At 49.0% G+C, this 25510-nt stretch overlaps 1 protein-coding gene across 6 annotated transcripts in view; it reads left to right on the top strand.

Moving 5' to 3' along the window:
* C12H10orf71 (chromosome 12 C10orf71 homolog) overlaps positions 1-24885 on the top strand; it is a 30980-nt gene extending 6095 nt beyond the window's left edge. For 3 of the 6 annotated variants that reach the window (XM_010340597.3, XM_010340592.3, XM_010340593.3), the window contains exons 2-3: positions 13098-13200; positions 20269-24885. In XM_010340597.3, the coding sequence (XP_010338899.2) occupies positions 20418-24698 (4281 nt within the window). In that variant the 5' untranslated portion in view covers positions 13098-13200; positions 20269-20417 and the 3' untranslated portion in view covers positions 24699-24885. Of the gene's footprint in view, positions 1-9264; positions 9366-10820; positions 11116-13097; positions 13201-20268 lie in introns of all 6 variants that reach the window. The other 3 variants (XM_010340596.3, XM_010340594.3, XM_074382117.1) reach the window with 2 other exon arrangements.
* The last annotated feature ends 625 nt before the right edge of the window (positions 24886-25510 follow it).

Raw genomic sequence — 25510 nt, 5'->3', positions numbered from 1 at the left:
TCCTACTTGGAGATTTTTTTCCTCTCACTTAAACTCCAGCTTGGGCCTGTACCTTCCAGAGGTCATCAAGGAGAAAGTCCGATGCCTCAGGGTTCAGCTGGTTCATGCTCACAACTCAGCGGGAGAGCAGCTGGCACCGTGCAGGACTGACCCCGGCCCCATGGTGACCACGCATGGTGATCACCATCCCTCTTGCACAGAAGAGGTCATGGATCTGAGCACCTTCAGCATGTGGAGTGGGTGGAAGGCCAAGCTCGAGTGTGGACATGATGTTCCCGCCTTGGAGCCAGGCTCAGGACAAGGGCAGACACAGCACAAACCACAGCCATTGACAAGCATCAGACTCAAGTGGCCCAAGAGACTATGACTTGTCACTACAACCTCCCTGAAGTAGGGGTAACCTCCCGTCATTCTCCGGGGCATTCTGAAATGTCTGAGGATGCTGTCTTAGGAAGGGAAAGGGGGGCAAGGGGCCGGCACCGTTCTCAGACACAACAGGAGGTGCTCCAAGGAGCCAAGTTTTTTCCATCAACACAGCTCTAGGTTGAAATAAACATGGTTGTTAGAGGAGCATCTTTCAGCTTTAAATTTGGAAGGGAGAACTGGGCTGGCCACACCGAAATGGCTTTCCTTGCCACGAGGAATTCCATGAAGCAGTTGGGTATTGTTCAGCTCCTCACACTGCACTGCAGGAGCCTGTTCTCCCCTTTCCTTTCCCTGGCTGAGCCACCTCATCACTGCTGTGCTGGTTGGAGAAAGGACAGTGGTCATCTACCAGCTACTTCCCAGCCTCCTGCAGGGACATGAGGAGAAGGCCAGGCACAGCTTCAGACCTATGAGGGAGGCTTAGGAATTGCCAAGGGTGCTCTGTGTGAGGTCCCCTTCTCCTTATCCCAGATGCACACCGCTTCGTGGCTTCCAGAGCAGGGAAGATAACCTCTGCAGGAGAGCCAGGTCCTACACATGCCCTCTCTAGCTTTCCTAAAGCCAGTGCTCCCTGGTGGGACAAGACACAGAGGGAGACAGGTGAGAAGGTGCTAGGAGAAAGGTTGCTACCCACTCCTCACCCTGCATGAACCTGGTGGCAGATAGAAGACCATCTCGTCTCTTTTCTCTCTGCCCTTGCTGCATTCTGCAGAGACCTGGCCCTGAATCCTGCCTCTGCTGCTCTCTGGCTGTGTGACCTTAAGCAAGTTCCTCAACCTGTCTGACCCTCAATTACCTAAAATTCCTTTGGTGTCAGCCCTACTGAATTTGCCAGTTGTTGCACCCATTGGGTAAGGCCATGGATATAGAGGGTGAGACAGGTGGCAGGTGCTCCATCAACAGGATGGGCATCTGAGACTGCCGGGGTGCTGACACTCGGTGACAGCTTCTCCAGCTCTGCTTCTCTGCCTGTGTCACGCAGCCTCATGGCACCAGTTTACATATGGGGAACCCGGTATATAGATGTTGCCATGGACTCTGTAGAATCCCTGCCCTCCCGTGGTTCTCAGGAGTCCTGCCTGAACCTCCTCTCTCTGCCAAGCCTGGCACCCTCCAGGGCTGCTTTCAGTGGGCTCCCCTCCCCGTAGAGCCTGGCTCTTTTCCCAGGGGCTGGAGAGAGGATGGTTCCTGAGGAGATACCTCCATCCCAACAAAAACAAATGCCTCTTCCTCCAGGAGTTGGGCTTCTGTCTAGACAAAGGTCTCCAAGGTGGAATCTGGTCATAAGTTATAGTTGTCTCTTCACCACCACATCCTGATCCATAACGGTTTTCCACAAGCCTCAGGCTGCTGGGTCTGCCTTTCCATTTGCCCCAAAGTCACCAAAGCAAGACTGAGGCTCACACAAGTTGAGTGGCACGTCCAAAATCTGTCTGATTCTGAAGCTCTTACCGGAGAGCTGTTTGCCCTACTAGGTTTCAAGGTCTTTGCACCCCATGCTATGGAATCCCAGGTGTGATGGGGTATGGGGAATAGAAGGACATCCTATGACCACAGGTCTCAAGATGAGCTCGAAGGAGGCCTGAGGGTGAGAACCAGGAGTATGGAAAACTGCACAGTAGCCAGGGGCAGGTTGGTCCCCAAAGGCACAGCATGGTGCTGAGCAGAGACTCTTAACCTGTAGCTGGCATTCCAGAAGCTGCTAGAGGGGGCTCTGTAAAGACAGGTGAATGGGACCACCACTTCTCTAGGAGCCCCGGGTTCCTGCCCACACCACCAGGTATTAAATTCTGCACTACACATGTTCCTCCTCTGTAAAGAACAAGAGTAACTCCTGTGTCATGAGGCTATTGTGAATATTGATTAAATAATAAATATTAATTAATAATACGAAGTTACAAAGCACCTTTATACCAGGTGCTCAGTCCCCACTCAGTGGATAAGAGAAATTTCTCTCATCCACTCATTCATTCACTTGCTTAGCAAATAAATGGCCCCATTCAAGGCACAGGCACTGTGTGGGGACTGGAGACATAGCCTAGAGCCAAAAGGCAAGGCCCGGACCACGGACCTGCCACCAGCGGGTGGGAGTCTCCTCCCCTCCCCAGATGAACCTGGTCAGTCTCTGTGTTTGGGCCTTGGGTCTCCAATTCTCCATCCAGATGAAAATCTGGCATTAACATAAACAGGGCAGCCATAAGTTGGACCTAATTAGATATGCCTAAAATTTCTGGTCTGAGAGAGAGTTGTGGTTTTTTTTTTTTTTTAATCACTGTAGATCATAAGTCATTATTAAGTCCTGAAGTCACTTAGTAAGTTGTGAAGAGGTTTTTTAAATGAAATAATAAAATAGATCAGATTAGGATGGAGCAGTACATATAAGAAGGGTAAGCTTTGCTTCGTCAAGTTTCCCTTGATACATATGTCTCCAAGCATGTTCTGTGCCATGATGTAAATGCATTTCTTACCACATGTAGAGGAAAAACCTCTGCTCTGCAGAGACACAGGGTGTGCGTGTCATTCACTCGCTTCCCAGCAACCTGATAGGTGAGGTGCAGGGCTGCAGTGGCCAGGGCTTTCTGAACCTTCTTCTGGTTCAGGCATCCTCCCTGCTGTGGTGGGGACCCAGGACCTGGTGGGTTGGCTGGCTCCAACATCAAGAGACTCTCAGGCAGTGCCTGCCGTGGGGACCGATTCCATCAAAATTCCTGTGTCCAGCATGGGGAGCAACCCTGGGGATGACAGTGCTGGAGGCGAGCACAGCCAGGCCAGTTTTATTATCCCTATTTTCCAGGTGTAGCAGTTAAGTGACACCCATGATGACAAACTTTAGACCTGGGTCTCAGCTCTTTCCACTGCCAGCACTGCCTATTTGATGACTCTGTCATGTCAGGTTGGTCCTGCCATTTCCAGAATCCAGAGCAAGATGTTCCTGGGAAACGTGGAGGGGAAGAGCAAGTGAATATGTGAACAAGTGAAGCCAGGAAGGACAGCCCGGTGCTGGGCCAGCGCTCCCTCCCGGATTCTCTAACAGTGGTTCTCAGCCAGGGGCGATTTTGCCCTGAGCCTTGGGCAGTGCCAATGATGTGAGGGCTGAGAAAGTCTGTTGGGAGCACCTGTGCCAGGTCATGGCGTGGGGTCCACTTGCAGATGAGAAAGTCCAGGCTCTCACATGCCATGTATCTCTTAGTGCTGCTCCGTACCCTTCAGCCATGGTTGCTGAGCGGCTTCTTCAACCACTACCCCTGGGGCATACTGGACTTCTACCTGCTGCAGGATTTAGAGGCCCCTACACATGTAATGTGGTTTGTGGAAGATTCAGACTCCTACCAGGCCAACACTGCCGTCATGGCATCCAACCACATCCTGTTCCTAGGGCCAGACAAAGCCAACCTTGTTCTCTCCCAGGGCACAGTGTCTCAGGATCAGTTTGGGGGCCTTTGGCTTTCCCAGTCTAGAACCTAGTACAACTCAGCAACCACAACTGAAGGGTAAAGAGCAGCACTAGGACCTGCACCCTGATCCCAGGGGGACCCACAATTTGCATGGCCCCTGCGCTCCTGAAAGAGCTGTGTGTCCCTCCTCCAGCAACTGCCCCAGCTGGCCTGGCAGTGGGGGTGGCCTTGCAGCTTGGATTGGGTCTAACAAGGAGGTGCAAGGATCAGAAGGCTAAGCAGCAGAACCATGGCTGCCAGGCTGATCCTGCTTTCTCCCAAAATCTCTGCCCCTCAGGCAGTTCCCCTCCTGGGCAGTGGAGTGGGACTGGCACTCACTCAGCCCTGGGAGAGAAAGACAGGGTAAACAGAGTTGTCTTGGATCACATGCTCTCCCTTCCAGATCTTTCCTGCTCCTACTTTTACCTGTGATGCCTGCATGACTGCTCCTATAAAACACCTCTGAGCTCACAGGGAGAAGCCGAGGCCACCTCTGAGCTCATGAAGAGAAGCCAAGGGCCCTTTGCTCAGGGAGCATCTGGCCACTCAGGCTGGGCCCCTCAAGTTCTGCAGAGAACACCTGAGAGTGTGGTGGAGAAGCTGGCAGTGCCAGGCCTGAGCTCCTTCCTGGTGGAAGGGACTGTCTGGAGACTGTGTCTGGCTAAGTCCAGCCCATCTGGCCACCAGGAGCTCCAAGGTGTGATCCCCCATAACACTCCGCCCCTAGAAGTGGTCATAAACTTCACGAGGAGATGCTGCTGACAGCTCGCAGGTTAGCCTTTGTGGAGTGAGACACCACCCAAGTCTAAGCAGTACAAACTCCACAGCCTGCTGGGATTCAGAGGCACGCCAGAGCCCCCTGCACCTTGCAAGGCCCACTGGGCACACCTCGTCCCACCTCTGCCTGGGATATCAGGTCAACAGCAAGAAATCAGCCAGTGCTACAAATCCAGTACTTTTTGCCCCAGAGAGCTGGTTATTAAACAGTGTGTGGCCTGCCATGTTCATCAGGGAACAGGAACCAGGAGGGAACAGGTTGTGGGAGACAGCTTGAACCCAGCCAATTCTCCAGCTCTTCTTTATCCTGTGACTTCTCATTTCTCCTGCCACAAGCATCCCTCCCTGGGTCTGTCATGCCGGGTGTTAGGTGCCCTCACGTCCTGGGTTAGACTAGGCCCAGTCTTCCCTGTGCCAGGTTCCTTGGCCTCTAACTGCAGGCACAGCCCTGGGTCTGAGCAGCACTTGGAAGCTTCTGGTGAATGACCTATCCAGACATGGCAGACTGGCTACTCAGACCAGAAATCAGCTTCAGGCTGGGCTGAGCCCACAGAGAAAACATCTCTTCTTCACTCTCTCCCCAGAGGGCAGCAGCCCTTGCTACCACCTGCTCACATCTAGTTCTGTGGGTCTGGCAAGCCCAAGCCAGCTGGTTTCTTCAACCCCTGGGGCATACTAGACTTCTACCTGTGGCAGGATTTAGAGGCCTCTACACATGTAATGTGGTTTGTGGAAGACTCAGACTCTCACTAGGCCAACACTGCCATCATGGCACCCAACCACATTTTGTTCCTAGGGCTGGACAAATCCAATCTTGTTCTCTCCCAGGGCACAGGGTCTCAGGATCAGTTTGGGGGCCTTTGGCTTTCCCAGTCTAGAACCTGAGTTTGGGTCCAGTCAAGTCAGGCCAGTCTGCAGGCTGACACCCCTCTCCCATGTGCCAAATGGCCAGACCAGGTGTACAGCAACCTTTATGCAAATCAAAGCTCTGCTTTACATGCATAAGAGGCACTGCCCGGTGGAAGCCAATGTAAGGCCATCAGAGGTAAATGCACTTTTACAAAGCAACACCCTCCCAGGATCCATCCAGTTCTGGAGGAAAGGGCCTGGGTCAGCCCTGCACATGGCTGTATCTCCAGCACCAAAACAGGTTGTAAGTCACACTTATGAGATTCTACGCTTTCTTCTTATGAACTTATAATTTCTGATTTCCAAAAGTCAAAAGAGGTTACAAAGACACCGCAAGCCCCACATGGGAGGAGCTGAGGAGGCATCACTCTGGGCCCAGAGAGCGGGCACTGAAGTGTAGGACTGGGTGAGACCCCACCCAGCACTCCCAGGCCTTAAGCAAGGGACCAGCAGTTTACCCAGCCAGTTACAGCTCAGTTTCATCAGATGTAAGATGATGAGGGAAGCCTTTCATGCCGAGTGTTACTGAGGAATAAGGCAGGTGCAGGGGTCAACCTGCTGCTTCACAGACACTCAATACATGTCAGCTGTCCTCACCTGAAGGGCCTCAACTGAGGAAGTCAATTTGCCATTTCATTGTTGGCGGCTATGGGCTGAATGTGTATGCTCCAAAATTCACTGGGATTACCCCAAAGGAATGATATTAGGAGGTGGGGCCTATGGGAAGCAATTCGGTCATGAGGGTGGGATCCCTTATGATGGGATTAGTGCCCTTATAAGAAAAGACACTAGAGGGCTTGCTTATACATGTGCACTCTCGTTCTCTTTCTCTGCCACATGAGGATACAATAAGAAACTGTCCATTTACAATCCAGGAAGAGAGCCCTCACCAGACATCAGATCTGCCAGTTCCTTGATCTTGGACTTCCCAGCCTCCATAACTGTGAGGAGTAAATGTTGATTTTAAGCCTCCCAGCCTATGATATTTCAGTTTAAGCTAAGACATTCTCCTCATAAAGCAGAGAACATAGATAAGGACATTCCCCTCTAAAGCAAGAGGGCTGTTAGAATTGCACAAAGAGGTCAATTGCCTTGGCCCAAAACTGATCAAAAAAGCACAGGTCCAGAGCAAGGCACCCTGTGGCGTGGGGTGGTGGAGGCTGTGTGTGCTGTGCGTCTGTGGGTGGAGGACCCTCTGTGAGCAGGACTCCAGGCTCTGCATAGACAGGGAGGAGTTGTCACACGTCACTCCACTGAACTGCTCCTCAGACATGCCTGAGTCAATGATTCAGAAAACCAACCCAGAAAGAAGAACAAGAGGAATCAATTCCAATTTGTTAGAGCCTTCTGGGTGTGATAAAGCCAACCCCTGCCATCTCCACTGTCTTACTGCTTCCCCTTCTCTAAGAATTGAAAGCACCATTCAATTAAGGTAATTAAATTCACCCGGAAGATCTTGGGCTCAAAACCACACTACCGGCAAGTGGTCAAAACCAGCAACAAAGCAAACCCCAATGGCTTCCTGTGGAAAGATGGGCAGGGACGAGGAGGAAAATGGAACACATCTTCAGCAGCTCAGGAGCACTCTGGGCCTGCAGGGGAGCCCCAGCTCTGCAGACCCTAGCTGTCTGAGCCTTCAGCAGCACCAGAACCCTCCCCAGACAGGAAGGACTCCATGTTTATGGACCGAATCAAAAGTTTCACTTCTGTGGATGTCTGGGAGAACTGAGCTGAGAAGATCCTTGGACATGACATGAAAGTGAAATGAAACCCTCCTTTTCTTCCCCAGAGCCACCAATTCTCCCATGAACTCCAGCCCATGAGCCATAAGCAGGGCTGGGGACACCTCCCAGGACATGCCTATGGGAGCCTGAGTCCACAGGCCACAGGTTAGGAGTTTCATCCTGGAGAAAGCACTAGGTGGTAAGGTGGTGAGCCCAGGCTGACTCTCACCCCCACTTCTTCCGTCTTTACATGCGATGTGGCACTGAGCAACATCCTGCACCTCTCTGTGCCTTTGTTTCTCAATCCAGAAGACAGTGACAAGGCCCACTCAGCTTGCCTCAGAGGAGTCATGAGAACCAAACAAGAGCGTAGATGCTGACGTTTGTTATGAACTACAGGGTGATGCATACACATGAGCCGTGACTGTCACTGTGTCATCCCAGTGTTGACTCACCACATTGGCTTCCTCTGATTGTGATCCACTTTGAGTACTAAAAGTTGGAGCCACCCTTGGGTTGCCAGATTTAAAAGAAGAAAAAGAAGAAGTCGTCCAGTGGAATCTGAATTTTAGATAATGAATAATTTTTTTAGTATGAGTGTATCCCACGTATTGCATGGGATACACTTACACTAAAAAAGCATTTATTATTTATTTGAAATTCACATTTCACTGGGTGTTCTGCATTTTTAATTTGCTCAGTCTAGCAGCCTGGTCATGCCAGATCACCAACTGTTCCCTCTGTGCAGTGTCCCCAGGACCACCAAGACCCAGTCCCAAGCCTTCTTTGTCACTCACCAGCTGTGAGACGTGGCATATCCAGGTCCTCCCTCTGAGGGTGCTTTGTCTCACCTCATGGGTGATTGTGGTCCCTGAGCTGGGCCCTCTAGGGTCACCCAGTGGGGCTCTAGTCCTGTGGACCTGATGCGCTCCTCAGCTATGTGGGACGGGCACCTGTAATAGGGCCTGGCATGTAGGGATGATGAATCTCCTCTGCACGTCCTATCCTTACAGCCTGGGACACATGAGGGTCTGGGGTAGATCAGCAAAAGCGGGACTGCGTGACCTTTTCAGGCCTGGGCTGGCTGCCAGCTGGGAGCCCAGAGGAAGATAAGGAGAACACGGACCTCCATCCCTCTGCACACCACAATAAACCTCCGTCATCACATCCGAGGGTCCAAGAATTGCAGTCAGCAACCAGCGCTGAAAACATTTCCCAGTGACCAGAGTGCACCAAGCACCCTGCAGGCAAAAGATGAACCAAGACAGGGACCTCACACCAAGGATCTCAAAGTCTAGTAGGAGAGAGAGATTCACCGCTGTGAAAGAAGAATAAAGCAAAGTAAGTGATAAAAAAGGGAAGAAAAGATTGTACAAGGAACGGAACAGAGGAGGAAGCTGTCAGCAGCTCTGGCTGAGGACAGAGAGAGACATTCCAGGCAGAGGGACTGCTACTTGAGGGATCCAGTCCAGGACACTTGGGTCCTGTGGGAGCAGGCAGAGCTCCCCTGCCAAGAGGGCCTTGAAGGTCATGCATAGGCATTTGTAAGGGATTAAGAGGGAGAGAGAATTGCATCCGCAAAAAGCAGCACATCCAGGCAATAATAACAGCAACATGAGGCGTGGCATGGAAAAAAAGCATCATGTGAGAAAACATTTCGGAAGAGTTAGAATTTAGCAATGACTGTGCAAAGGTTATTTCGGTGCTCATCTCAAGGAAAAGCTGATTCATGGGGATTCATGCTCAGATTGAGTTTGTTTGATGTATTCTGATTCAAAAGATGACTCTACAATTAGGAGAAGACAATACACATCCTTGAGTGTAATTCTCCAGGCTCCAAGGCTCGATACAGGGCACTCCCAATTCGCCTGTGCACATATTCACAGTGGGCGTGGCAGACCCTTCACTGTTCTGCAGGGGCTCGACTGGAAAGTTCATTTTTAAATTCTTGCCCGAAGATCCTGTTTCCCCTGGTGTGCTCTGGTGTTTTGCAGAACTTCTCCACCTGATGTGAGTTTGGCCTGGGTCAGCAGAGGAAGTGCTGGAGGTTTGCAGAACTGGAGGTTTGCCGTTGAGTCCTGCAGAGTTGCTAGAGGTACGGAGCAATGCCAGCATTTCGTCCACTGACCCGGTAATTTAGATAACGCATCACCATTCACACTGTGGCTGTAAGCAGAACCCCAAGTAATGCACTCAACAAACGTTTGCTGGACGCTGGCCCTCCAGAAGGCATCAAAGCCACTCCCCAACTTAGAGCACTGAGAGTGAGAGCAGTGAGAGGGACCAACTGGGAAATGGCAAAGTCAAGATGAAGTCACCTCTCATCTCTCCCTGATAAAAACTCACTCTGAACATACACAGTATATACCACGCTGCCGACAGACGCCTTCTCTGGAGCCAGCCAGTCAACAGTCTCTAAGAACAATCCCATCCACCTGCTCCCATCTCTTACCAGGGGGAATTTTTCGTATTTGGGGATTTGGAATCAGAAAGCAAATAAAATCCACTTGGATTCAAATTCACTAATTTGAAATTTGTGATAATTCTGTGACTATCGAATTATAATTGACCGTCAATAAAGTAAGTCCTGCTAAGCCTGTCAACAGTGTGAGTAATATCATGACAGGTGGAGGGGTTTGCTCATTTATTTAACAGAGATTGCTTGCACTGTGTGCTATGCTACATGAAAAAGAAACAGACAGGCATGGATCCCTGACACCAATAAGCACTCAGGTTAGCAGGAGGGACAAACATTAAACAACAAATCATTCAGTTAAATGCTTAATTATAATTATGGTAAATGCTGCAAGATGATGGGCATAGCCTATGATAAAGGGATTTAACGGGCAGACTTGGAATAGCCTGAGGAAGCTGCGTTACCGAAGGGACACGTGAACTGGGCTCCGAAGCACATGTTGGAGTTAACTCGGTAACGATGAAAGGATGGAAGTAAAAAAGTCCAGGCAGAGGGAACACCATGTGCAGAGGCCCTGAGGCAGAAAGTAGGGTGGCGTGTTGAAGAAGGTGGAAAAAGACCAGGGCAGCTGGAAAGCCAAGCATGAGGGGAAAGATCACACAAGGTGTGGATGGAAAGAGGATCTGTGTTAAGGAGATTGATCTTCATTCCTTAAAACTGGAAAACTATTGAGGAATTCTAGGCAAGAGGTCAATATGAACAAGTTTGAGTGTTGAAAGCTGCCTCTTGGCACAGGGCAGGAATGGGCTCCTGCAGTGGTTCAAGGATCTGAGACAGCAGTTTGGGACACACAGTGACCGTGGAGATGGAGACCAGGGTAGAAGGAGAACTTTGGAGATGAAACTCGCAGGACTAGGAAACGGATGTCATAGGGGAAGGCATAGGGAGGAGGAGGATGAAGTCAAAGGTGATGTCAGGTTTCTGGGGTCCCCAGGGAGAAAGCTGGCTTGCAGAAGGCTCATGGATTCTGCTTTAAACCTGTGGGTTGGAAGGGCTGTGAGATGGGTACCGAGCTGCCTGGTGGATGAGAGGAGGCATGGACTGGTCAGGGCCTCAGTGTTTGGATGCTTACAGGGACCACGGTGTGGGGACAATCTGAATGTTGTCCTGAATGGAGACTGTAGAGTGATAAGAGAACAGGTTCCATGGCTGAGAGCAGAGGAAATCCAGCAGTCAAGGAGAGGAAGAGACTGAACATCCAGACAGGGAGGAGAGAAGAAGAGTTCAAGTGAAAGAGCATCTCAAGTAAACAGTGGCCACGCGTCTAGATTGCAGCCTAGAAGTTAAGTCAGATGAGGAGCAAAAATGACCCATCAGAAGATCCATCGGGGAGGAGTGAGGGCCAGACACTAAAGGCCGAGTGAAACGGGTAAGGAAATAATGGAGGTAGGGAGGAGATAGGAAGCATTTAAGAGAATAGTCTTTGAAGGCCACAGACATAAATAGGAACTGACCAGGTCATGATTAAATATTGATGTTTATTTCTATGCATTCATTAGACCAGGTTCCAAGACCTTGTTTAGAGCATGGCCCTGCCATGTGCACTGTACCCTCCATCATGCTGCCTGAAGGGAACACGCCCTTTCACCGGCAAAGTGCTCTATGAGCAAGACTTTTCACCCGTTCAGAGTGCCTTCCTTCAAATGCTTCAAAGTGGTGAGCAAGACAGATATTTGCTGGCCTCTGGAAAATTCATTCCAGCAGCAATGTCAGTGAGTCCATGAGGCAACTGCCTAGGGGGAAAGCCCAAGCACAGGGTGAGGGGTCCCCTAACCATTCACAAAATAAATGCCGCCATGTCATTCTGCATCTCAGTCTCATCCATATGTGGCACCAGGTGGGTTTCATTTTCATCCCTAAGTCAGATCTCAGTGGAGCTGCAGACAGGGATGTGGCCTTATTATTTAGAGTTCCAAATGGATCGATCTGAATTTTTCGAAAGGCCGTAAGACCCAAGGCCAGGAGTATTTCTCAACAAAATTCTTATTATCTTTTCCCTTTTTTTCTGTGTCTCAAAAAAAAATTTGTTTTTGCCCTCCAGGAAAAAAAATCAGAATAAACATAACCCAATTCAGAGCATTACCACAAATGGTTATTGAGCTTCTATTTATTAAGCTCAGTACACAAAGGTATACAAGACTCCCTTCCTGGGTTCAAGGAGCTTCCTTTCTAGTTAAGGAGAGAAAGCAGCGATTATCAGTTCTTGAAACATATGGGTCATGATGTATGAAGGGACAACATGGCTGAGCTATGGAAAAGGTAAACCTAGCATGCTTTGGGAACATGAAGGTGGCCCATCTAAGCCAGCCTTGGGAGTCAGGGGTGGGTCCTCACCGTATGGTGGTAGACACAAAGCACATCTGTGATTCTCCAAAGAAATAGACTCCACAAATTCAAGCTATTATGATTATTAATATTATTAATAAACTACCTTGAACTAGATTAATATCCAGGAGCTACAAGCTGGGAAAGGTCTTATTGAAACCCCAAAGGTCTGCATTTAAAATGTGCAGAGTGGATTTATTTTAATTAGTTCACTCTTCATTCTGAGCATTGTGAAAATCCTCCTGGGCAGCTTTTTGGTTCTTTTAGCTGTCAGAAGACTCAAGCCTCCTGCCAACAAGGAATCCAATACTATGCTGCCATTTGCTGCGTGGACTCAGCTTTCACTTCTCCAGTTCTCTTTGCTGCAAAACCCAACTTATCAGTTCACTGGGAAAAGGGCCTTGGGTCAGATTTTACTAGCAAAAAAATAATTCACAGCTGGGTCAGTCAAATTAGAAAACTCAAAGGCTTAAAACAGGTTTCTAAAAATGTCTTGGACCATGGACATATTAATGAATATTAGAAGAGACATAAACAGTCAAATATGCCTGTTTTTTTAGAATTTCGTTGAGCTCAAGTATGGATTCCTTTTCATTTTTGAAGGCCAACTACACTGTTGTATAACTGACATTTAAAGATACTTTGGGTTGGGCATGGTGGTTCAACCCCATAATCCCAGCACTTTGGGAGGCTAAGGCAGACAGATCACTTGAGGTCAGGAGTTCAAGACCAGCCTTGCCAATATGGTGAAACCCTGTCTCTACTAAAAATACAAAACTTAGCTGGGCATGGTGGTGCACACCTGTAATAATCCCAGCTACTTGGGTGGCTGAGGCACAAGAATTGCTTGAACTTGGGAGGCAGAGATTGCACAGAGCCAAGATCACACTACTACACTCCGGCATGGGTGACAGAGCAAGACCCTGTCTCAAAAAATAAAATAAAAGATACTGAACTTCTTCATTGAGCTTGCGCTTGAACCTTTGGTCAGCTGGGTTTCACTGAAATTATTTTTCTTCTTTCTAGATGGGCAGTGATGACACCAAATATAAGCATAAAAAGACAGTTTAAAACTACAGATCCTAAAACCCAACACGGCAGGCTCCTGCAGCTTCCAGTGCTGTAACAGGTATGGAACTAACTCAGCAGCAGCATACAGAAACACCTTCTGGTTTTGGCCACTATGCTGAAAGGTACCACGGGGGCTGGGGAGCGAATGAGGTCAAGTTTATGACTGTCTCATCTGACCTCAGGTATATCAAATCAGAATTGAAGAAATTATCTGAATAAAGGTAGGAAAGTGGGGAGACAGTGTCTCTTTTTCCTGAGACAGAAGCAATGTGGTTATTTTCTGAATGCTCTGAAGATCAGTAAACATCCTTCACCACTGTTTGTAATGAGGGTGGAAACCCAGGATTAGGTAGGGTTCTTCAGCCAGAAGCAATAGAAGCAGAAACTGAACAAATGAGACAAAAATGCATATGTATTAAAAGAAAAATGAAGGTCTTGTAGACTCAAGCTGATGGCTAAAGTTCCAGGCTAGGAAGCGTCAGGGGCCAGGCATAGTGAAAGCGCTACCACCGGCAAGGAAGCCTGAGCACACTTCCGTCCTGTGTGGCTCCAGGAGAATTGCTACAGTTCCTGGGCCTGTCCTAGGTCTCACACCTGCTCTTGGCCCTGGGGAGCCTCTGCAGGCACCTTGACTTTCAGCCCCACTAAGACTGAAAACCAAAGGGAGAGGAAATTTCCCAAAAGGAATCAAGTGCTTTTTCTCAGAGGATGCATGCTGAGTATTCAAAAAACAAATAGCAAATACCTACTAATATGAGGATATGTTTAATTGGGTAAAGGCTGCTTGCTTCACTCTATTTAAGCTTGTAAATTTAGATTTACAACCTAACCTGTTTTCATCTAAATGAAAACGATCTTATTCTCATTCAAAGTGTAGAAACCCCTAATATTACTGAATTCAGCCATTGCCAAGATCGGAATCCCAGCATTGAGGACACCAGGAGACTCCTGACCATTTTGATAGGATCTCAGGGTACAGAAAACCTGACTCACAGTGGTCAAAGGCACTCAGGTTCCATCAAACCCCACGCCAGCCTCGATAACACAGACCCGAGTGGGATGGTGCTGCCACGGGCTCACAGCTTAGCAGTGCTGGCCGGGACCTGGGCTCCTCACCCGTCTACACTGCCACCCTCTGCAAATTGGCCTTCAGTGGCCATTGCTTGTCTCAGAGCTGCAAAGTGAATTCAGTGTTATGGTTGAGTCAGGCACCCCCCCCCCCCAAAAGACTCTCATAACTTCAGAATGTGACTTTGAGGAAATAAGAGTGCTACAGAGGTATTATACTTAGTTAAGAAGAGGTTATTAAGGCAGGCCCTAATCCAGTATGACTGGTATCCTTATGAAAAGGGGATATTTGGGTAGGGCACAGTGACTTATGACTGTAATCCCAGCACTTTGGGAGGCCAAGGCTGGCAGATTCCTTGAGTCTGGGAGTTCAAGACTAGCCTGAGAAACATGGTGAAATCCCATTTATACAAAAAAAATACAAAAATTAGCCAGGTATGGCAAAGTGCACCTGTAGTCCCAGCTACTTGGTAAGCCAAGGCGGGAAGATCACTGGAGCCCAGGAGGTCGAGGCTGCAGTAAGCCATGATTACACTGCTACACTCCAGCCTGAGTAACAATGAAAAAAAAATTAATAATTAAAAAATTTTAAAATTTTTTTTTAAAGTAAAAATGTGGACACAAACAAGCATAGGGGGAAGATGATGGGAAGACACAGGGAGAAGATGGCCATCCTCAAGCTAAGGAGAGAGGCTAGGACAGATTCTTCCTTATAGCCCTCAGAAGGAACCGACCCTGCAACACCTCGATTTTGGACTTCCAGCCTCCAGAACTGTGCAGCAATACATTTTCCATGTTTAAGCCATTGTTTGTCATGGCAGCCTCAGCAAAGAAATCAAGCAGTTTCTGGCTTCTTGTCTGCATTCAAGGCAGGAAGAACAGCACTGACAGAGCAGAGACAGCAGGAATTATTCCTTTGACCAGAAAGGCAGGAACTTTCACAAACTGTTGGCTGCTTCCATTGCTGTGACCACAGGCGTGTCCCCTGGCCATGCTAGCTGCTTGGGAATCTGAAGACCGGAGCGTGTGTCTTCTACTGGAGAAGATGTGAGCCCGGCCATCCTTAGTGTCTCCCCGACTCCCCACTCAAGCTGATGCACTTTCCTTGTATGCAGCCTTCTAAAAAGCATATGCTGTCGTGTGTGCTTTCCATGGAGCTAGCAGCCTGCCTTTCAAGGTAGGGCTGAGGAGCCTGTGCAGAGAGGCCTTCCCAGAGCAGGTCAGTATCTCCTCATCAGCTCATTCAGTCCACTAGAACACAGGTCCCATCCTTTCTCCATCTCAGTTCTGTCGTTCACAGAAACAAGTCTGTCTGCTGATGAATCAACATTGGAAACTCACCGGAGTGCTGTGGTCAAGAGATGGAAATAACAAACCCCAATGAAGCCTGGCCTCCAGGGTGAAAGACAAACATCACTGACAGCCCGGCAGCTCTGAGCCTGTGCTAGGATGCTACCCCTAACCTCCTGGAGCCTTGCAGTGAGGCAACATGATCCGCACTCTAAAGAAACAAAGAGAATGGTTGCAATCTCACAGCACACATGCAGATGACAGAGATGCACTGAGGTGGCTGGCAGCCAGCCTGTGGTCCCTCAGCAAGGGGACATGGAGCCAGACAGGACCTGGGGCTTCTGACATGCAGCTCGGCCTCCCTGATGGGAGCACCTTCACTGTCCATCTCCTGGAGCAATAGCAGTGACTAAGGCCAGCCAAGCAAAGAGGGAAGAGTGTCGCCTGCTCAGCTCTGCTGCTGTGAATGGGAGTTGTCTGGCAGCATTTGATCTGCCAGATGAACGCTTAGCAGCACCCTGCCAGATGTCCGCTGTCTTAGACACCCCGCACTTGCATCCACTCCGGGATCCATACATGCTATTTTATGTAACTTTTAATGTACCCATTCTCTTATCCCCTGCCCCAGGCCGGGCAATGTTCTAGGCAATGGGAGATATGTGTCCCAGGTGGAGCAGTAAGTATTCCAGAAGGCAGCAGCATCTGCAGACAGGATCCACAAGAGAATGCCATGCAGCACCATGCACCCATCAGGATGGGTACTATCAAATAAGAAAAAAACAAAGCAGAAAATAACAAGTGTTGGCAAGTTCGTGAAGAAACTGAAACCCTTGCACGCTCTTGGTTGAAATGAAAATTGATGCAGCCACTATGGAAAACAGACAATAGGTTCCTTAAAAAAATTAAAAATAGAGCAGCCATATAATCCAGCAATTCCACTTCTGGGGATATACCCAAAAGAATTGAAAGCAGGACCTTTGAGAGATATTTGCACATCCACATTTGTAGCAACATCATTCACAATAGCCAAAAGATGGAAGCAACCCAAGTGTTCACCAATGGAGGAATGGATAAGCAAAATGTGATATATACACATACATATACACACTATATATATATATATATATATATATATATATATATACAGATACACACTATATATACATACACATACATATACACACTCTATATATATAATACATAGACACACAATATATACATACATATACACACACCATATATATACAGATACACACTATATCTATACACACATACATATACACAATATATATATACACATACATATACACACACTATATACATATACATATACACACTATATATACATACATATACACACTATATGTATACACAATACATATACACACAATATATACATACACATAGATGCACTATATATACACACATACATATACACACAATATATATATGCACATACATATACACAATATATATACACATACATATAAACACAATATATATACACACATATACACACAATATATACATACACATATACACACAATATATATACACACATACATATACACACAATATATACATACATATACACACACTATATATATACAGATACACACTATATATATACACACATACATATACACACAATATATACATACACATATACACACAATATACATACACATACATAAACAATATATATACATACACATATACACACTATATATATGCATACATATACACACTATATGTATATACACATACGTGTGTATATATGTATCACATACATATATACATATATACACACACATACGTATGTGTGTATATATATATCACACACACATATATATAGTGGAATATTATTCAGCCTTGAAAATGAAATTCTGGCACATGCTATAACACAGATAAACCTTGAGAACATCATGCTAAGAGAAATAAGCCAGTCACAGAAAGACAAATACAGTATGATTGCACTTTCTGAGGTTCCTGGACTCATCAAATTCATAAAGATAAAAAGCTGAATGGTGGCTTCTAGCAGGAGGGGGAAATGGGAAGTTGTTACTTAATGGGTGAAGAGTTTCAGTTTTGAAAGATGAAAGAGTTCTGGAGATTGACTGCAGGATGATATAAAGATACTTAACATTACTGAGCTGTATCTTAAAATTGATTCAAATGAGAATTTTTATATTGTGTGTATTTCACTACTTAAAAAAAAGGGTGGCTATAACAGAGGTAAAGGAGAATTAGGGAGACCCCAAGGATGTAGAGTTGGGCAAAGGGGGCATGTTGCTGGAGCCCAGTCAGTTACTGGGGGAGGGGCCATAGCTACAGAGGACTGAGGCCCCCATGTCACAGCAAGACAGGAGGGCTGAAGAAATGCCAGGCATGCTGACTTCCCCTCCCTCCAGGCTCCTGCAAGCACATCCACTGCCCACCCCTACAGGCTGGTCCCAGAGGTAAGGGGCCTAGGCAATGCAGACTCTGGGGACTGTATCCTCTTGAGCTGGTTCTGGGATGAGGGGCAATCAGTGAACAGGCAACCTAGCAGTCCCCACATGCCTTCCACTGACAGTCTAATCATGGGTGAGCCACAAAGATGTAAACTGAACTTTAGATCATGCTCAGTACTATGAAGAAAATAAACCATGCACAGAGAGAAAGATGAGCAAGGAGGGAATGCTCCATGGAATATCAGGGAAGGGCTCTGCAAAAACACCGCTGAACTTCAGGCACTGTATGGGTCCAATTCTGCAGAAGACCAGAACCAATAGGATATGTTGGTACAGAGAGAGAGCAATCTATTTTAAGGAAGTGGCTTGAGTGACTGTGGAGGCTGGCAAGTCTGAAATGAGCATAGCTGGAGACCCAGGAAGAGTTGATGACACAGCTCCAATCCAAAGATGATCTGAAGGCAGAAGTTCCTCTTCCTCAAGGGACTGTCTTTTTTTTTTTTTTTTTTGAGACGGAGTTTCGCTCTTGTTACCCAGGCTGGAGTGCAATGGCACGATCTCAGCTCACCGCAACCTCCGCCTCCTGGGTTCAAGCAATTCTCCTGCCTCAGCCTCCTGAGTAGCTGGGATTACAGGCACGTGCCACCATGCCCAGCTAATGTTTTGTATTTTTAGTAGAGACGGGGTTTCACCATGTTCACCAGGATGGTCTCGATCTCTCGACCTCGTGATCCACCCGCCTCGGCCTCCCAAAGTGCTGGGATTACAGGCTTGAGCCACCGCGCCCGGCCGGGACTGTCTTTTTTTAAGCCATTTTATTGAGGTATGATTGGCATACAAAAAGCTATATGTATTTAATGTGTACAACTTGATGAGTTTGGAGATAAGTATGCACCCCTTGAAACCATCACCACAATCCATGCATAAACCCATCCATCACCTCCAAACATTTCCTTCCACCCCTTTTATTCATTAATTTTGTCTGTATGTGTGATAAGAGCATTTAACATAAGATCTATCCTCAGCAAATCTCAAGCACACAACACAGTATTGCTAACTACAGACAGCTGCTGTGCATCAGTCTCCAGAACTAATTCATCTTGCATAACTGAAACATCTCATCCTTTGACAAATAACTCCCCACTTCCCTGCTCCCCAGCCTCTGACAATCCCCATTCTACTCTCTGCTTCTGTAAGTTTCACTATTTCAGATTCCTCACGTAACTGACATCATGCATATTTGTCTTTCTGTGACTGGGTTGTTTCTCTTAACATAATGTGCTCCAGGTTCACCCACGTTATCACAAATTTCAAGATTTCCTGCTTTTTTTTAAGGTGGAATAATTCTATTGTATGCACACACCACATTTTCTTCATCCATTCATCCATCGATGGAAATTTAGTTTGCTTCTGTGTCTTGGCCATTGTGAGTAATGAACATGTGGGTGTAGATACCTCCTTAAGACCCTAATTTCACTCCTTTAGGCCTGTACCCAGATATGGAAATGATGGATCAGATAGTAGTTCTAGTTTTAATTTTTTGAGGAATCTTTACACTGTTTCCCACAGTGACTACATCAATTTACATTTCCACCAATAGTGTACAGGGGCTCCCTTTTCTCCACATCCTTACCAACACTTGTCACCTTTTCTTTCTTTGAGAATAGCCGTCTAGCAGGCACGATGTAATATCTCCTTGTAGCTTTTATTTGCATTTCCCTGATGGTTAGTGAAGGTGAGCACCTTTTTATATACCTGTTTGCCATTTCTCTGTCTTTGAAGAAATATCTGTTCAGTTCCTCTACCCATTTTTAAATCAGAAGGTTTGGGGTATTGTTTTGTTTTGTTATTCAGGTGTAGGCATTTCTCATGCATTTTGGATATTAACCCTTTATCAGATATGCAGTTTCAAAACATTTTCTTCCATTCCGTAGAACACCTTTTCATTTTTGTGATTGCTCCCCTTGCTGTGCAGAAGCTTCTGAACTGATGCAATCCCAGTTGCCTGTTTTTGCTTTTGTTGCCTGTGACCTCAGTCTTTTTACTCTTAGGGACTTCAACTAATTAAATGAGAGCTACCTGCCTTACAGAAGATAAACTGCTTTCCCTAAAGTGTGCTGAGTTTAGTGTTAATCACATCTAAAAAATACCTTCACAGTCGTAGCTAAATTGATCTACAATCTAGACATATAGCAGGCTAGCCACGTTGATATGTAAAATTAACCATCACAGGCACCATTTTCCACCTGGACGAGCACATATTCTTGCATAGAGCTGGATACCCTGTTCACACCCTGTACTTTTTTCTTTTGCAGAGAGAAAAAAAAAATCCCCACTTTACAATTCCATCTGGTCAATGAGAAGCTCTAGTTTTGTGGGAAGAGGGAAACACCTAATCTTGCCAGAATCATCAGCAGAGGCGCCTGCTGGCTGACGAGGACAGTTTTCTTGGAGACAACAGACGATGCAGGGAAACAAGAAGTGCACAGACGGGTTCAGCGACTCCTCCAGCATCGGCAGTGTGCTGGATGATGCAGACAGGGAGGTGAGCAGCCTCACAGACCGGGCGTTCCGGAGCCTGTGCATCTCAGAGGACACATCCTTCCATGACTCTTACCTGGCCGTGTCCCCAGATATCAGCCGACAGGTGTTTGGGACTCTCCAGCAGAGAACAGTGAGCCACACCCAGAGGAAAAGTGGCATTTGGAGCCAGTTACCGTCACAGGGCACAGAACATTCGGGCTGGGCAGCCACCTTCCAACAGCTACCCAAGTACGTTCAGGGAGAGGAAAAGTACCCCAAAACCAGCCCCCCACCAACACCAGTCCAGAGGAGACTGGAGGTGCCAGTTTCCGGTCTTCGGAGCAGCAACAAGCCTGTCTCCAAAGTATCAACACTAATTAAATCTTTCGACAGGACTGAGACCCAACATTGTGAGAACAGAACCACTACCAGCAAGCCTCCGGCTCTGAAAAATCCCCCCAAATTTGCCCCTCTTCCAGAAAGCAGTGTCAACTTCTGCTTTGATTCTGCCTTTCTGACAGTCAGGAGGGTACCCGCTGAAGTTTCCAACACCCATCAGAACAGCCACCAGTCCAGCAGAAAACACAGAGAACAGGAGTCCCCCAAGAATCCAGAAATGGCCTGTCGCAGTTCCAGCAGCTTCCTCCCGGCAGCCGATGACGTGACCAGGTCATCTGAGTCAAAGTTCCCCTCTCCACACCAAAAGCCAGCCACTGGTGAGCCTGGGAGAGGCAAAGGCACCTTTCTGCACAGTGAAAATAGTGCTTTTGAGTCGTGGAATGCCCACCAACCGAAGCTGCTGGAGAGAAAGGACACGGCCGGAACAGTCCCAGAAAGCAAAGCTCCCAAGCACTATGGGGATACGACCTTGCTAAGAGAACCCTGTCCTCCTGAGAGCACAGTCTCTCCCTGCAGTCGGGAAGAGAACAGAGTGGCAGCAGGAGCTCTGCCCACATCTGTACCCTGGGGGTGCAGGGATCCAGGATCCCAGGTATTTGCTGTGGAAGGAAAAGCTCCCAGCTCACAGCCTGATAATCAAGAGAAGCCAGCCCAGCCCCCATGGAGGAAACCAAAGACTGGCAAGAAAGGGAAAGAAAGTCTACAAGACGGTTCAGAAGAAAAGACACAGACCAACAGGAGAGGCCCACCTTTGTATACAAAACACAACCCCCAGGGACAGTTTCCAGAAAATGATGCTCTTGACCTGCCTGTGGAACCCAATGAACATTATGATCCCCCCTTTAACATCAGTAAGCTCCTGACCCCCATCATACCCAGCAAGCATGCCCTGGATTCAGCAGAGAGCCAGCCAGCAGAGAGAACCCCATCACCCCCAGGACAGCTAAATGGATACCAAGAGAAGGAGCCCAGTGAACATCAATCTCGAGACAGTTACAAGTCCAAAGCCCCTAGCCTGCTGTTCAACCTCAAGGATGTGCGGAAGCGTGTTAAGAGCACATACAGTTCCTCACCGCTCTCGAAAGGGCTTGATGAGAAAACCAGAGGTAAGGCTGATGGAAAGCAAGAACCCATGAGCAATGGTGTCATCCTCCCCAACGGGCTTGAGGAAAGCCCTCCAAACCAGATTTCTAAGGAGAGACCTGCCAATGACCCCACTGCATCGCACATCAATGCCCAGAAGGACCCTACAGCTGACCCCAGTGAGCCCTCTGCAGATAGCTATCTAACCCTCAGCACAGCTCCAACTATCACCAAAGCCCCCTTCTATGTCAATGGGGAGGCTTCTGAGAGAAGCAGTTATGAGAACGAGGAAGCGGAGCGAGAGTTGGAGATGGGTCCTGCTGGGTCCAGCTGGTGTCCAGACTCCAGGGAACGCCGCTCCAGGAAGCACCTCTCCCTAAGGCTTTGCAATAGGGATCCTGAGCCTGGAGGGGCTACGGAGAAAATGAAGACCCACCAGCTAGAGAATGGGCTCTCCAGATCTGTGTCCCAAGAGACAGAACCTGAGAGGGAGGCAGGACTTCAGAACACACACTTGAACCAGAAATTCTCCCCGGGGCCCCTCTCTCCTGAGGAGGAAGATGTGTTTTACAGTGACAGCCAATCTGATTTCATGCCGAGCCTTAAAGGTAAGGCCAAATTCAGCACCAGCTCTTCAGATCAATCCTTTGCCTCGTTTGATGATCAACAGAAGACGTGGTTTACTGAGAACCAGCGGGAAGAGAGGAGGAAGGACGTGAGTGCAGGTGACAGTCAGAAGGATGAGAAGGAGAATGTGATGGGGAAGGATGAGCCGCAGTACTGCGCCTTAAGCAATGGGCATTCGCACGTGGAAGAGCGCAGCCAGGGGGAAGCATTGCAAAGAGAAGGGGAAAGTGTGTCTGGAGGAAGAATCAGGAAGGCATCAGCAGAGGAAGCTAATTTCAAAGGCTCTCAGATTGGAGGAAATAAAGGTACAACATTTTCACAGGCTAAAGACCTCACCCCCTCCCCATCTTCTGCTTCAAACAAGCACATGCTCTTTACGATTAAAGACAACACCCTCAGAGCCACCCCCGTAATTAAACCTATCATGCTGCCTCTCCTGAGGACCATGTCCTTGGAGGACTCCCTCAGCAGTGGCCACAAAGAGGAGGAATTGTCAAGGCCAGAATGGGATGAGGATTCTGGTTTCTGTGCCCCCGAAAACCAGGACATTCTTGGTACATCGACACCCACTAACACGCAGGGCACACATGTGAAGTGCATGGCCAGTGAGGTCACAGGGGAACCCCAGCAGGGGTCCAGCACAGCCAGGATGGAGGCCTCTCAGCCAGCCCCAAAGGGTCCATCTATGCCTCCGGTAGGAGACTGGGACAGGGTGAAGCCACCCCCAGATGCAGCATACAGCGTCATGGCAAGCAATGGCAAGAGCAGTTCCACAGACCCAGGGAAGCTGGCAGCCCCACAGCACATCCCCACCATCGCTTTACCTGAGGGCGACGAAGAAGACCAGCCACCCCCGTGGCAGCCTGAATCCTGTTGGGAACAGCAGACACCAGGTTTCAAGAGTCACTTTTTGTCCACACCCAGAGCAGGCCCTGCTGGCAGAAGACCGGTCCCTGGTGAGACGGTGAATTCTCCCAATTCCAGCTCCCTGGGGGAGAGCAGCGCCTGCTCCCCTGCCGCCAGTAGCATTTGGGATGAGGCTTCCCAGGCCCCTGAAGAACCGGAGCTGCTGCCCAAGGAGCCTCCTCAAGCCAGCCCCTGGGCCAGCCCTAGTCCTGCCAGGGTCACCCGGAGGGAGGACCTGACCCATGCCCTGGTGTGGGAGGGCGGCTCTGACCCCCAGCTTGAACTGCTGGCAGAAGACCTCCGGACGCTCTCTCCAAGAGGTTCATTGCTGGATGTGGCCACCAGCCCAGCAGGCCCCCCTGGGAGACTTGAGCTTCCTGCACAACTGGAGAGGGCGGCAAGCAAACCACCTGCAGTCCCACCCAAAACGGAGAAAGCCCTACGGAGGGCGAAGAAGCTGGCAAGCAAGAGGAGGAAGACTGACCAGACACAGGAGAAGCATGGCGAGCCACAGGAGGGAAAACTCTGCCCGGAGGACTTGGAGCAGGCAGAGCAAAGGCCACTGTGCCCTAGAGAGAGGCCCCGACACAGTTTCCCCATGGTCCGTTCCCTGCCCCCTCCCATGCACCGCCACTCCGTGTCCAGCTTCTCCGAGTCTGTCGGGAGACGGCCTGGGGGCCTCCAGTCCCTCACACCCCTGCCCACTTACCCCGCCACCCAGAAGGTCCTCCAGGATCCGCAGTCCGGGGAGTACTTTGTCTTCGACTTGCCACTCCAGGTGAAAATCAAGACCTTCTATGACCCAGAGACGGGCAAGTATGTCAAGGTCTCCATCCCATCCTCCGAGGGGACCTCCCCAGAGCCGCCCCCACCGGATGCCCTGGCTGCTCCCTATGTGCTGTACCCTGGCTTCCAGCCGGTGCCCGTGACAGCCTTGATGCCACTGCGCTGCTCGTCTCAGCTCTCCGCCCCCACCTTCCTCAGGCAGGGCCCTCGCGCCTCCGTGGCCCACGCCAGGCCCCAGAGTGTCCACGAGGCTGGACTACAGCTGACCCCAGGGCCTCATGGTGACTGCACCCCACACTCTGCTGGCCAGCGCCCCCATAGGCCTCCGCAGAGCCCAGGAGAGGAGGGTGCAGAAGCTCCAGGCCTGGGCATCATCTCCACCGGAGACCTAGAGGACTTTGCCACAGAGGGCATTTCTTGAGTTACTGCAGACTGACCTCCACCCCCAGATGAACCCAGAGGAGCTGACTTCCCCCTTCCCCAGAACAAGCAACAGACACACACACACACACACACACACACACACACACACACACACACAGAGGCACACACGCGCGCACGCTCACACGCATGCACGCTCATCAACATACTTAGCCTTTCTGGATCCCTAAGTCCAGAAGGCAGTAGGGATCCCGAGACGACCTCACCCGAAGGGCTCCCGGGCTCTCCTCTGATGCAGGGGCGCTGCTTGCTTGGCCTGGTCCCCTCCATGTCAGTTCCCAGGTGCACTCTACTCCAGCCCTTCTCCTTCACTTCCTTCCCCCTGTCCTGGCCTGTCCTGCTCTTCCCTGGCCCTGCCAACCAGGTGGGTGTGGCAAGGGCACCACCTGGTCCTGAGGGTCCCTGTGCACCCGCACCCACCCACTCACTTGTAGGCTCCTTGGTGGGCAAACCCCTGAGGCCCCCAGCTCAGACACAGCAGCTGTTTCAGGTCACCTCAAGCAGACTGGCTGAGGACCAGCCCAGGGCAATCTTGCAGAAATGATTATTTGCATAGAATGGGTTTCCTTCACAGGGAGAAACTTGCTATGAAAGCTATTTTCTGATCAAGAAAAGGCCACTTTTTAAAAAGTGAAACAAGTTTGCAGATAAGGTTCTGTCCCTGGACTCCTGTCTTCCTTCTGTGGGCAGTGGGGTTCAGGGCTGACAGAGCCACTTCCCTGTCTTCCATAGCCTGGCATCTCACCTTGTCCCTTCAACACCTGTCCATGCCTTTGCAGGCCAGGCCCTCTA

The sequence above is a fragment of the Saimiri boliviensis genome, chromosome 12, assembly GCF_048565385.1.
Source record: "Saimiri boliviensis isolate mSaiBol1 chromosome 12, mSaiBol1.pri, whole genome shotgun sequence".
Lineage (NCBI taxonomy): Eukaryota > Metazoa > Chordata > Mammalia > Primates > Cebidae > Saimiri > Saimiri boliviensis.
Note: the sequence above shows the minus strand (reverse complement) of the source record. Positions and strands in the feature narration are given on the sequence as shown.